At 37.9% G+C, this 14,426-nt stretch overlaps 1 protein-coding gene across 4 annotated transcripts in view; it reads right to left on the bottom strand.

Moving 5' to 3' along the window:
• LOC123880012 (ankyrin repeat domain-containing protein SOWAHC) overlaps nt 1-14,426 on the bottom strand; it is a 102,937-nt gene that overhangs the window by 62,306 nt on the left and 26,205 nt on the right. For 3 of the 4 annotated variants that reach the window (XM_045927867.1, XM_045927866.1, XM_045927868.1), the window contains exon 4: nt 12,497-12,622. The exons of the other annotated variant lie outside the window; for it this stretch is intronic. In XM_045927867.1, the coding sequence (XP_045783823.1) occupies nt 12,497-12,622 (126 nt within the window). The remainder of the gene's footprint in view (nt 1-12,496; nt 12,623-14,426) is intronic. 4 annotated transcript variants of the gene reach the window in all.

Below are 14,426 nucleotides of genomic sequence, written 5' to 3'. Positions count from 1 at the left end.
AACCCCTAATTTAGTTTTTAAGATTCGAGCTACAAGGGTATCTTTTGAAACAAAAATTCATTATAAAGCCTGGAATTTCAAAATGAAGATTCTTTGCAGAATGGCGTAGTATCACCAAAAGAACATCAAGTTTATTTTGCACATGTAACTATTTAACAAATAAATTCTCAAAGATTTTGCAATAGTTCATTTGTTGAACCAGTACCTATTGTAGCAATTAATATAGAAGTGCTGCGCTGTGTAACACATATTATACTTTGCAATTGAGAATTGGGATATCACACGTGGTTTGCCGGATACTGTACGATGGTGCGGAACCTTTCGTGTGCGAATCCGACTCGCGCTTGACCGGTTTTTATGTGTATTATCAATATTATCATTGTTTATATCGTCTGACAATGACAGATCACATCGCATCCGTTAAAGCGTGTTAAGACAAAAATCGCGTCGTGATATCTGAGTGCGGTAAATCATTAGTGAAAATCAGTGTCTTAATTAGACTAAGAGATGTCAGCGTCGGGCCGCGGGGGATAAATCAGTGTAAAATTGCTCTCCGCACGGCCACACCCACAGCATCACTCCGAGCGGGTGTTAATCACGCGTGCAACGCACACTTTCGGAACAATTTTTCAACTTAATTTTTAGGGATCTGTACACTAAACAACGGCATTAAACAACGGCTATAAGCGTTAGTACAGAGTCGCATATTAAAATTCTTTGGACACGTCTCCCGGCGTGAGAGTAACTCCATCGAGCGTCTTGTCGTGCAGGGCAAGGTGGAGGGCACCAGAGGGCGAGGAAGGTCGCCCATGCGATGGACCGACCAAATTGAGTCTGCTGTGGGCGGTCCCTTGCACGAGTGTACGAGGCTGTCGGCCAGCGGAGAGAAGTGGCGAATGCTCGTAAGGGGTATAACATGTGCCCTCAAAGACGTTGCTTCGTGATGACCACGACCGATCTGCCAACAGTGTTACGACGAAGAAGAACCCGAAGGCTGACCCTAATACTAAGCCGTCCGTCCGTCTGTCAGCGGACACAGTAGAGAGAAGAAGTCTCTAGTTCTCAGAGTGTGTATTGCCGTTATAGAAACTAATAATCCATACTAATATTATAAATGCGAAAGTGTGTCTGTCTGTCTGTCTGTCTGTCTGCTACGTTTTCACGGCCCAACCGCTGAACCGATTTTAATGAAATTTGGTACAGACTTGGAATACATTCCGGGGAAGGACATAGGCTACTTTTTATCGCGGAAAATCAAAGAGTTCCCATGGGATCTAAAAAAATCGAAATCCACGCGGGCGAAGCCGCGGGCATCCCCTAGTGGTAAATAATTCCGACGATTCAAAAACACTTGTTATGGTTTATTTGAATAAAAATGTATTGTATTCTATTCAAAAATAATGAAAATTTAAAATGGCCGCCACGCAAATTTAAAAACCAGTCAAGTGCGAGTCAGACTCGCACACTAAGGGTTCCGTATAATTGTACAAGAAATAAATAACACTTTTTTGTGATAGAACCATAAGTTCACGGTTTTCGGATTTTTCCCTTTAGGTACCTACTTGTGGTATAAGACATTGGTCTACCAAATTTCATGATTCTAGGTCAACGGGAAGTTCCCTATAGGTTTTGATTCCCTTGACGAGACAGACAGACACACAGATAAAGAATTAATCCTACAAGGGTTCCTTATAGAGATACGTGGAACCAAAAAAATGAAAAAACGTTATTTCTTGTACGGTGGTAGGGGAACCCATTGTGTGCGATGCCGATTCGCACTTGACCGGTTTTTTGGTACATTTTTTTGGGTCTGTAATCGAATCCGTGGCGTCTAACTCCACGTGTTACCGATTTACACGGTCCCGTAGGCGGAGACTAATTGGCTAGCCTTTGTAGTTGTAATTGCAGGCTAGACTGGTTTGTATTCATATAGCTCGTTTTCCTCTGGTGCGGACTGGAATTTAAGCCCTAGACGAAATAAAACTTTATATTATATTAAGAGAACTTTATATATTTAACCTCACCGGTTAAAGTAGTGGATTGAGCGTGAGGTTTGAATCGGCGACCTTTCGCATTTCAGTCCACTCCTTTAGCCGTTGAGCTATCGAGGCTTTTAATTGGTTTAAAGACACATAAATCCGGAAAGTTAGAGGTTAGTGCCCGCAATCGAACCCCCGATCCCTTAAATAGGAAGCCAACATCGTAATCACTAGGCTATCGTCGCTATTCATCATGAAGGAATGTTTACGTGCAAAACCTTTTCACTTCAACTTAATGTTTATAACTCGTAATAACTCAATATCGCTAAAGTATAAACGACCACATTATTGTTTAAATAAATACAATTTTATTCCATATCATTATTTCAATTTAAAGTTACTGAGAATCGTTTAGGGTTGCCAATCGAATAAAAACTATGTTTCAATTGAATAGAGCCCGAAGCCATGTTTTCAATTAAATAAAATTCGCGTGTACATAATTTAATAGGGATTAGATGATACACGCGATTTTCTTATACCGTTGTCACTGTTGGGACTCTCATAATATTGCCCAGGATAAAAAGTTGCTAATGTCTAATAATAATTACTGTATTTAACCATGACTATGCAAAAAATCACGTTACTTAATTACTCCGTTGTAGTGAGATTGAAGGACAAAGCAACACACAAACACTTTCGCATTTATAATACTAAGCAGAATTGTTATTTTTTAAACTACAAAAGATATGTCCGGAACATGTCCGGAATGCAATCAACGCAAACTCAAATCTCAATGTAATCACAACCACAAATACAATTCCTTGTATAAAGTTAACAATACTAATTCGAAAAGGTATGGTTCGGATTCGGCGCGTCTGTCTGATTGTACCTTACTATTCTGAGCTGAAGCGATTTGGATTAAAAGATTGCCACACGATTTCAGAGTTGAATAAATATTATTATCTACTAGATGGTGCCCGCAGCTTCGCCCGCGTGGGTTGGTCAGATCCCCTGCAGCATCAGGATTGAGGAGTTCGAATCCAAATTTTTTATGGAACAATGTCGCAAAGTTCCTTTAACGTTAAAAAAAAATTACGCAAATCGGTTCAGAAATTTTGGAGATATCAGTGTACATTGGTAGAAAAACACAACTCCATTTTTCAAAGTCGGTTAAAAAAGTTGCCTAACTCCTTGGTTAATCCTCTACTTGTCTGTGAAAGTCCCGTAAAAAAGATTTAGCCATTCCGAATATTGGCCCGTTCAACGACTCAATTTTACACGACAGTACGACACTCCAATTTTATTTATTAGTATAGATAAGTATATAATTGAGTTTTGCACGTAATTTGTTTTTTGGCGCAGATTAACTTATATATACCAGACAACGAAATGGCGTGCCAGCCCTAGCTCAACACTCGTAAATCACTAATAATAAACAAAGCTCTCCTCCTTTATTGGGCAAACAAGCCTTGATCGAGGAAATTACACGGCCGTCAAACGATAATTAAATAACTCCCAGTCTCCCAGCGGCCCTTAGTGCGTCGACAACTCAAATATGACCAATCAAAGGACGACTTTTTTTACAATTTTTACAGGGGTGTTACTAAAATATTCATATTTTAGATATTACCTTTGTGATTGATATACACATACATACAAAATTACACATGCATATAAAATCACACTAATATTATAAAGGCGAAAGTTTGTATGTGTGTGTGTGTGTGTGTATGTTTGTTACTCCTTTACGCAAAAACTACTGGACGGATTTGGCTGAAATTTGGAATGGAGATAGATAATATCCTGGATTAGCACATAGGCTACTTTTTATCCCGGAAAATCAAAGAGTTCCCACGGGATTTCAAAAAACCTAAATCCGCGCGGCTAGTTGGTTATAAATAAAGAATTTCAAAATATATACATAGTACGAAATTATAAACAAACTAGCTGATGCCCGCAGCTTCGCCCGCGTGGATTGGTCAGATCCCCTGCAGCATCCGGATTGAGGAGTTGGACTCCAAATTTTTCATGAAACAATGTCGCAAAGTTCCTCTATCGATTAAAAAAGAAATGACGCAAATCGGTTCAGAAATCTCGGAGATTTCGGTGTACATAGGTAGAAAAACACAACTCTCTTTTTGAAAGTCGGTTAAAAAAGTAGCCTATGTTACACCCAGGTCAATCCTCTACTTGTCTGTGAAAATCCCGTCAAAATCGGTTCAGCCGTTCCAAAGATTAGCCTTTTCAAACAGACAGACAGACAGACAGACAGACAGACAAAAATTTTAAAAACGTGTGATTCAGTGTTGGTATCGTTCAAATAACCATATGAGCTTAATATGGGGTAGTTATTTCGAAATTACAGACAGACACTCCAATTTTATTTATTAGTATAGATTATTAGTCTACTGCGCTGACCAAGTGCAGATTGGCAGACTTCACACATATCTGACAACATTATGGAGAACTCTGAGGCATGCAGGTTTCCTCAAGATTCGATGTTTCAGTTGACCATCAAATGCAGAAAAGTCAGTTTTCCGGGACATGTTCTCAGGCAAATGATGGAATGGAGAGAGTCGTAACTTAGGAATATCCGAGAATAGACTGGGAATGAATGAATAGATAACGTAGCACAACATTTCTGCTTGGCGAAAGCTAAGAAATTATATGACGAGATGGCGGCCATTCTCCAAAAGTGTAGAGACAGGCGAAGAAGAAGAAGAGGATGTTTTAGAGAAAACATCGTGAGGAAACCTGCACGCCTGAAAGTGGATACTTGGCATAAGGAATCCTTCAAATATTCGCCACAGGCCACAGCCCTACTAAACGAATTGGCAACTATAAAAACAGACGGTCATTACCAGTGACTCACAAAGGAAAAAAAGGTTTTTTATCTGAAATCATGTTATCTTATTTGTAATACGAGAATGATATTTTGTTTCTCTAAGCCCTTGGGATGGCTTTGTTGAAAAAAATAGCGAATGCTTATCTAGAATGGATAAATTACACATACTTGAAGACTTATTAGTATGCCCATTAGATCAGTTTGTTTGTGGTAAAGAACAAAAAGTATATAATTCTGATTTTAGCAGTTCTTTTAAAAAAAATTATTTCCTCTAGCTTACGTTATTCTTAGGTAGTAGTGTTTTGCCCATACAATAACTATAGTATGAAACCAAAATGGTATATTTTTCCATAGCTAGCAGGTAGTTTTATATTACCGGACAAAGTTTTACATTTTATTTTATAGAACCCGACATAAGCATGACTTTAAAAATATGGCGTAAATCAAAATAAATCAGATCAGCTCTGTTTAAATCTTTTATCTAAAAAGGAGAAGGTAAAAGATCAAAGTTTAGAACATCGGTACGAGGTTTACAGAATATATTAGGTCCTTATATATGAAATTGGCGTTTTATCGAATGTGGAATGCCCTTCCGGCTTCCGTCGTCTCCGCTTGCAGCGAGCTGTAACACTGATACCATAAAGGCACTTTCACCTTAGACTGAATGATCACCTATTTTTGAAATTAAATTATCACCTATTACAGTAAAATAAATAAAAGAAAGAAAAAATGACTCAGTAAAGATAAAACCGAGAGAAATTTCCCAAAAAGCGGCCCAAATAGATGAAAGATCGATCGATCAACAGACAAAATCGATAATTGTAGGAATTCCAAGAGACTCGGAAACGGGGCTCGCGTCCCCGCGGGCGGTCTTTAGTCAATTAATAAACATCCGAGCTCTTTAGATAGGAAACAACGATGACATATTTAAGTATCTCGTGTCTGAGATACAGGCGGACTCTGTAATAAAAAAATTCTTAAGGGTGAGTCGAATTTACAAGTAAGAGATCTTTTCAATATTCCTCTTCCTCTAAATATTAACACGTTTGAGGAACGGTGGTCTAGTTTTAACAACGCATACCTACCCAATCGATTAGGGTAGTTAAGCGACATTGACATAAGTCGGCGATAGCTCGATGGGTGATCTACTTTGGAGGTCCGAATTGGGCCCATTATAAGCCGTAATAAATAATACTGTAAAAAGTAAAAAACTAAGCTTTCGTTTGTCCTCTTAGTCGAGTTGTAGGTGCAAGTAATCAAAATAAGCCATTGTACACTTTTCGATTGTCAATTTTTGGATTTGTAAGATATTGATGTAATGGTGATAATTAATTAACTAAAGCAACGAGGGTTCAAAACGCGCAAAGGTCTGAGACAACGGATAGACGGATGCAAATAAAGCAGCGAGTTTCAGCCGAGACGGCACTGAACCCTAAAATATCATAAGGACATGCACACAGTCTCACATCCACGAATCGATAATTCTCTCATCAGTTAGGGCGAATACGAAAATAAGCATCAAAGTGTTTTTTAGTGTGAAAACGACTAATGTCAAACAGCGCGCCGCGCGGTAGCGACATATGTTCCGTACTGTAGTACAATATTTACTGTTGCTTTATTAGTTGCTAGTAGAAAACGACAACTCTCAAAGCAGATGTTCCTAACCGATAGCCTCGGTGACATACTAATTGGGGACAAATTTGAAATAATGCGGTGAATAATTTTATTAACTCGTCCGAGTCATCCGCGTGTAGGTATGCGTATGCCTACACGATACGGATTGACCGTTTCACAGGTAGCATGAGATAAATAGTATGAACAGCCTTTTCATTTATAACACTTGCTACGTTACTCAAAGTAGCCTGTGAAAAATATCAAAAATATCAGCAAAATATCAAAAAGTTTGAAAATATTTGCATATTTTACTGAGTACATTCAATCCCATTTCATTGTTAAATTTTACGCGCATCGATCCAAACTAAAGAGCGCGCAAGCAAGAACACACGAATCGTGCGTGCGCACTCGCTGCGTGTTAGGAAGAAAAATATGTATTTCTATTGGGTGTAACCAATAATCGTTTGCTACGTTTCACGAAAAGCAAATTTTCGCACATACAATCATAAGGGCAAAAATTCACTTTCCGTAAAAACGAACTGCAAAATAGGTCAGCGCTATTGATCTTGATCATAATTCTTAGCTAAATTAATGTAGGTAGTAAACGATTGTAAGTATATGAGAAATTGAAAATTCACTTTCGTGAAAATCACATGTGCACCCACTGTGAAGAAAAATACACAGTGAAATTTCATCAAATGAAAATGATTTAAAATTAGCAATCATGCCCATCACTACTTATACACGTATGTAGCTGGTGCATGAAAGTGAACATGTGTTAGTGCTGTGAGACATTTCTTACACGTGAAAGCTTTGCTACTTGCTAGTGTCGATTGACTAAAAATGTTCAATTTTCTTACTAATTAGAATAGCATCTGACTGTGATGACTGTGGTACGACATCAAATGAGTTACAGGGAGCCGTTGGATTTAGGCGGCGCACGACCGTGGCGTAAGGACGTTCCTACAAGAGATCTTAATGGATGTCTATCGGTTGATAAGATGATATTTATGATGTAATTAATTATTATGTAAATGCATCGAAGAGCCAATACCCTTCTGAAGAGTTTTTTGAAGACACCCCATTTACTACTAAAAGCTAAAAACAAAAGCTTACTCAATCAAATCAAATCGAAACACACGTAAATTAGAAAACCAAATTAAAATCTGCAAACAAAGACACTGGCAGGATGCGAGGCAGTAAATCCAAAAACAACAGATGAAAAATAACTTCACTTGGAGGAAATCTCGAGGAGTCTCATTAAGTTCACTTAACAAGTACTCACATATCCGAGAGGATGCCTATAAAATTGAAATCCAATTGAGTTGGGACCTGATTTACAAGGAATCAATAAAAGGGAAGGCAGTCATTAGGATTTTTATTGCGTATACAATAAAAGTAATGCACTGCTCGCCAGAGCTGAATGCATAAATTGAGACCTAAATCATCGATGTACGAAACCCGAGATAAATGCTGACTGTTGTAAACGGAAAGATTTGTTAATCCGAAAATCTTGAAACAACACAACTTTCAGGCAACAAATATAAATCGAAAATTGTATCTGTGTGTGTGTGTGTGTGTGTGTGTGTGTATCTGTGCATCTGTTTGTGGCATCGTAGCGCCTAAACGAATGAAACGATTTTAATTTAGGTTTTTTTTTGTTTGAAAGGTGGCTTGATCGAGAGTGTTCTTAGCTATAATCCAAAAAAATTGGTTCAGCCGTTTGAAAGTTATCCGCTCTTTTCTAGTTACTGTAACCTTCACTTGTCGGGGGTGTTACAAATTTTTAATTTACACTAATTGTGTAATTACACGAAAAAAATACACCTATTTTATTTTAGGATTCTCTTTGAATGGAACTGTATATCTTAGGATCTTAGCATCAATAAGCTAAATGAAAATTTTAATACTTACTTATACGAATAAATTGGATAATGGACATAAATAATGATTTGTCTATCAAAGTATTAAGTACTCAGTTTCCATTATACCTACATTAAAATGTCATTGTACCATTCTTATTGGCTCTTAAGTGACTGGCCTCATAAATTACGTTTTAGTATTTTATAGATCTAAGTCTAACTTTCATTTCAGTTACCCAGGCAATTCATATGAATTTCAATGTACTTGAAGAGACTATCCAGCTATGCACTCTCTAGTCGCTCAATCTCATACTCTTACAAGTAGGCAAACCGACACGATTAGAGAGATCTCAGAAGCAAAAATAAAATTTCATGTAGACAGCTTGTGCTTCATGATAAATGTCAGTACTCTACCACGGGTCCCGAGAACAGATTCTACCATCCAGGTACAATACCAAGGTACCATCTACATTTGTAAGTTATATTGAAGTGGTCTACTTTTGAGTTGGTCGAACGGAACATCCAGTTCAATCCTTCTTTTGCTGCCAAACTCCGTAACTAAGTGCCTTTACTTTCCTCGGTTCGCTATAATATGGTACGGAACAACATCAGTCAAGAGCACAAGCAATAAATCAGCGCGGAATTAGACATCACCGAGTTTATAACACGTAAAATATATCAAGTGCTCGCTTGCCTCGGCCGAGCATAAACAATAGTTGGAAAACAAAAAAGGGCTTGAGAGATGGCTCGTAAAATAAAAGGGACGTCCGGAGATGTGTCAAGATAGCGGGCGGCGGGGGGCGCGGGCGGGCCGGCGCCGGGGTCCTGCAGGACCCAATTAGACGCACACCTTTTGGACATGTGCTCTGGATGGCGCTAACCAGGGCTCTAAAAACCCGGGATGAGGACCCACTACATCCGTTACCGTTTATCACTTTTACCAGTGAGATGATGTACGAGTATATGGAGGAGCAAACCTCGTACGTACAACAGGGGATCCAGTATTAGATATAACTTTTAAAGTTGACTCTGGGCGTAAATCTTTCATTTACTTAACATGGATGGAAATAATCATGATGTTTTCTCCAATTTGGAAAGAATACGTATATTTACCTCCAATTTGGAAAGAATGGAATGAATATTAAAGCTAACTGACGACCTTAAGAAGATAGCGGGAAGTGGGTGGATGAAGAAGGCGGATGATCGTGCGTGGTGGCGAGCTCTTGGGAAGGTCTACGTCCAGCTGTGGACGCAAACAGGCTGATTGATTGATTGAAAGCTAACTTGGTGACCGAAACAAAATTTAAAGCGGCAATAGGCAGACAGAAAAACTGATAGACAACGAGGACCCAAAGCGTATGGCGATCACGCACCGGGAAATATAACATTGGCAGAGTCCTCACTAGGCGAACAGATGATATATGCTCCATGTCGGAAAGCGCAATAGTGTGGTAGTTCCTAAATGAGACCTACTAATAATGAGTATGTCCAGCAATTGACATGGACGACGACGACGACGACTTAGGATATTTATGCACTGGTAAAGTTAACTTGAATAGCTACTCAATCACAACACCCAAGTACAGAATCTGTCTAAGGGCTAAATTTTCAATCGTCGACATTAAGATAGTGGGGCAACGCACGCACAACAGACGGAAACCAACCCAGAGGGAAGAAAAGAAGAACTTAACTAAATGAGAAGGACATTACTTTAATGTTCATATCACGTTGCAGTTCACATAAAAAAGTCACACGTCACAGCCTCACGCGTCAAAAGTGTCACCTACACTTTAAGTAAACATACACGAGTATTATCTATTTTACTCTTGTTATTATACTATATTTATCTATTTTACTCTTGTTACTTTATGGTAAGAAGTGCATCTTATAATAAAGTTAGCGAAAGATTTGAAATACGCAGCAAAAACAGATCTCACTCTATTTTATTCGAGTCTAATTTGTGGAATATTGCACGCTCTAGTAAGGTAAAAACTCATTGACTATTCCTCGTTTCTTTTTTTTTTCAAATCTGCGCCAGTTTTTGCTGCAGCAAATTTTATCGTAGTGGAGTGATTTTTTGTAGTTGTCAATATTATGAGATATGTGGGTTTCCGAGTGGCGTTACAGCTTCCACATTGTAAAATAAACCACATGATCCCACCTACTCATTAGTCAAAGACTATAAAGACATTTGGGGGATGAATTATTAATGAAGATTATGTATAGAGGGCAGTCAATAAAACGATAGGTAGGTACGGTACGGACGACAGTGGGTAAATGTGATGACAGGACTACCGATACTTTTAGCTTTAAGAAACTTTCTCAAATCTAAAGCTAAGCTACATTCTTCCCCAGCTTTTATTGTTCTGTAAATTCATCAGCAGCCAGTATTTGCTCACCGATCTGTTTCTATAACTTTATATATACATACTAAGTTTTTGAACTTCAAACATAATTTAGCCTTTGAACGCAATTTTCATATAAGTTCTCTTATTTCCTGCATTAAGAGGGGTCTCTCCGTCACTTGCTCCATACAAACGTAGTTTCAATTTCCTTTGAATATTAAGCAACCAAAGTCCATGAAATTTTGCAGACATATTCTAGAAACTAATACGCCTGTGGTTTCTAGATTTCTGTTAAAATATTCGGTTTCAAAGTTACGCGGTCTTAGCAATTTACATACAAATCTTTTAGCCCCTGTTATTTTAAAACTACATATTTTTAGAAAAATCTAAAACACCACAGGCACAGATATTAGTTTCTAGAATATGTCTGCAAAATTTCGTGGACTTTGGTTGCTTAGTATTCAAATGAAATTGGAACTACGATTGTATGGAGTAAGTGACGGAGAGAGTAATAATAATCAATATGTATCCAGCTTTTTAAAAAATCTGACCCTTTCGTCTTAATAGGTACTATCACTACTATGTTATAGTATAAGCGTTCTGCTTTATAATTAATTAGTTTTTGTATTTGTTATTAAATTGTAATGTATATATTGCAATGCTATAGCAAGGATTAGAACAAGCTAATGAAGAAGGTGTTGTCTAGTATTATAGAATACCAATATTAACATGGGGGAAAATTGCACTGTTCTGTTCCTTTCGAAAAACCGCACATTAGACTGTACAAAAAGTATTACAAGTGTAAATTAAAAATTTATAACACCCCCGACGATCCAAAGTATTTGAGTTTTCCAAAACATAATTTTCAAATAAATAATTATGTATTTAGGCAACGTCCATCTTGACAGCTTGACATTTGTCTATTGACATAATATTATGAATCTAACGGTTATCTAACCTTCTTTTCTACAAGAAAACTAGAAAAGAGCTGATAACTCTTAAACGGCTGAACCAATTTTTTTAGATTATAGCTAAGAACACTCTCGATCAAGCCACCTTTCAAACAAAAAAAAACTAAATTAAAATCGGTTCATTCGTTTAGGCGCTACGATGCCACAGACAGATACACAGATACACAGATACACAGATACACAGACACACAGATACACAGATACACACGTCAAACTTATAACACCCCTCTTTTTGGGTCGGGGGTTAAAAATAATTAAAAACGTCTCTGACATTGCATCAGATTAAGCAGCCGTTTCTTGTTAAGTGACAAGAGAATAAATAAAGTACAAGTGTAAATTAAAAATTTATAACACCCCCGACAAGTGAAGGTTACAGTAACTAGAAAAGACCTGATAACTTTCAAACGGCTGAACCGATTTTCTTGGACTATTCCGCGCCTACGATCCAAAGTATCTGAGTTTTCAAAAACATCATTTTCAAATAAATAGTTATGTATCAAGGCAACGTCCATCTTGACAGCTTGACATTTGTCAATTGACATAATATTATGAACCTAAGGGTTATCCAACCTTCTTTTTTACAAGAAAACTAGAAAGGAGCTGATAACTCTTAAACGGCTGAACCAATTTTTTTGGATTATAGCTAAGAACACTCGATCAAGCCACCTTTCAAACAAAAAAAAGTAAATTAAAATCGGTTCATTCGTTTAGGCGCTACGATGCCACAGACAGATACACAGATACAGAGATACACAGATAGACAGATACACAGACACACAGATACACAGATACAAACGTCAAACTTATAACACCCCTCTTTTTGGGTCGGGGGTTAATAAATAAAGTAAAATGTCAATTGTAATGTATTCTTAAGGCTCACCTTGGTCCTGACCAGCTTGGCGTTCTCCTTGCACATCTTGGCGAGGGTGTGGTACTCCCCGCGCGCAGCGCACAGTATCCACTGCTTCTGTTTCGGATCCAACGGGTCATTCTCCTTATGCTCCAGCTGGAAGAGGAAAAGAAATAAAGACATTCGCCAACACACTATCAACTTGCAGTCAGTCAAATTCGTTTAGAATACCAAACACCATTATCATTGCCTCGAGTAATGTTTAAAGGCATGTAGGCCCAGATGTTAGGAAGTGTGGATCTCTATCAAGGCATCATTATATGTACTACGAAACCAGAATTCTTCACAGGCACTTCGGTCTCTCGCTTCTTTACGCCTCACTGACACCTAAACAATGAAGTAGGTGCACCGATTACATAATAGATAAATGTAAATTAAAAATTTATAACACCCCCGACAAGTGAAGGTTACAGTAACTTGAAAAGAGCTGATAACTTTTAAACGGCTGAACTGATTTTCTTGGATTATAGCTAAGAACACTCTCGATCAAGCCACCTTTCAAACAAAAAAAAAACTAAATTAAAATCGGTTCATTAGTTTAGGAGCTACGATGCCACAGACAGATACATAGATACACCGATACACAAATACACACGTCAAACTTATAACAAGCCCTCTTTTTGGGTCGGGGGTTGAAAATCACATACTTTTCATCTAGATAAGGTTCGCAAAGCAATGTTGCAAACGTTGAAGTTTGCAATGGTAATGCTGCACTGGTTGAATAGGATAATATTTTGTAACCTTTTCATGTACTTTCACTTGATCGTACATTTTGTCTTCCCTTATTTCAGCGTGTTGATGGAAAACAACTGCTGCAGAATCTTTTGTCTCATCATTGATCTCTACGGTTTTTTTATTATTTACGTAATATGATCTTCCAGAATTTTTTGATTTGCTTCATAGTAATCAGAATTTTTCTTTAGTTTTCTTTCTGTAGAATGAGATATCTTTAGAGTTAATTCCTTGTTATCGAAAGATCGGGATGATGGTAAGAAAAACGCAACGTAGCCCAAGACGAGCAGGGGTACGATTACGGTAAACTCATAGCTACAGTCTGACAATCTTTACCAATATCTGCCTACCTACCTACTTACGTATATCTACCTATATCAACCTATGTCCACCTATGTCCACCTATGCCCACCTATCCATATCTACTTATCTACCTACCTATATCTACCTATATCTACCTATGCCCACCTATGTCCACCTATGTCCACCTACCTACCTACCTACCTGGTTGCCACTCTACCAGCCGTCCAGCCAAGCTATTTAGCCTGCTAGTAGGTACGATGCCGTATAAAAACCAAAGGAAAAACTGCCATACCCCTTCCAGGTTAGCCCGCTTCCATCTTACACTACATTATCACTTACCACCAGGTGAGATTGCAGTCAAGGGCTAATATTTTGTATCTGAGTTTATTGAAAGGTTATCAGAAACGAGCTACGATCCTCGGTAATGAGGGCGAGACGCAAGAAGAAGGACACCTAAAAATATGGTATTGAGACGCAACTTACGGTTAAATTCAGAAGCGAAATGATTGGCGCGTACTGTACCTATGTAGGTAAATATGTCAAACATGCTCTAAGAACGTGGAGCAAGCGAACATTAGAATAACACTCGTGTAAAAATGTGTAAACTATTTCAGTTCTATACAGTCGAGCGAACGAAGCAGAATTAATTACGGTGTCTCACGCTATGTACAAACATTTAATAATATCTAGATCCAGGTACATATGTACAACATAAATAACTTGTTAAACACTTAACACAATATTTACGTACACAATTTATTTTACACTAGATGAATATGCCAGCGACTTCACGTCCGCGTGCATTTCCAATTATTAAAAATCCCGTAGCAACTATTTCATTTTGCGGGATAAAAAGTTGCTATGT

The sequence above is a fragment of the Maniola jurtina genome, chromosome Z (genome assembly GCF_905333055.1).
Source record: "Maniola jurtina chromosome Z, ilManJurt1.1, whole genome shotgun sequence".
NCBI classification, from domain to species: Eukaryota; Metazoa; Arthropoda; class Insecta; order Lepidoptera; family Nymphalidae; genus Maniola; species Maniola jurtina.
This window is presented reverse-complemented; position numbering and strand designations above follow the sequence as displayed.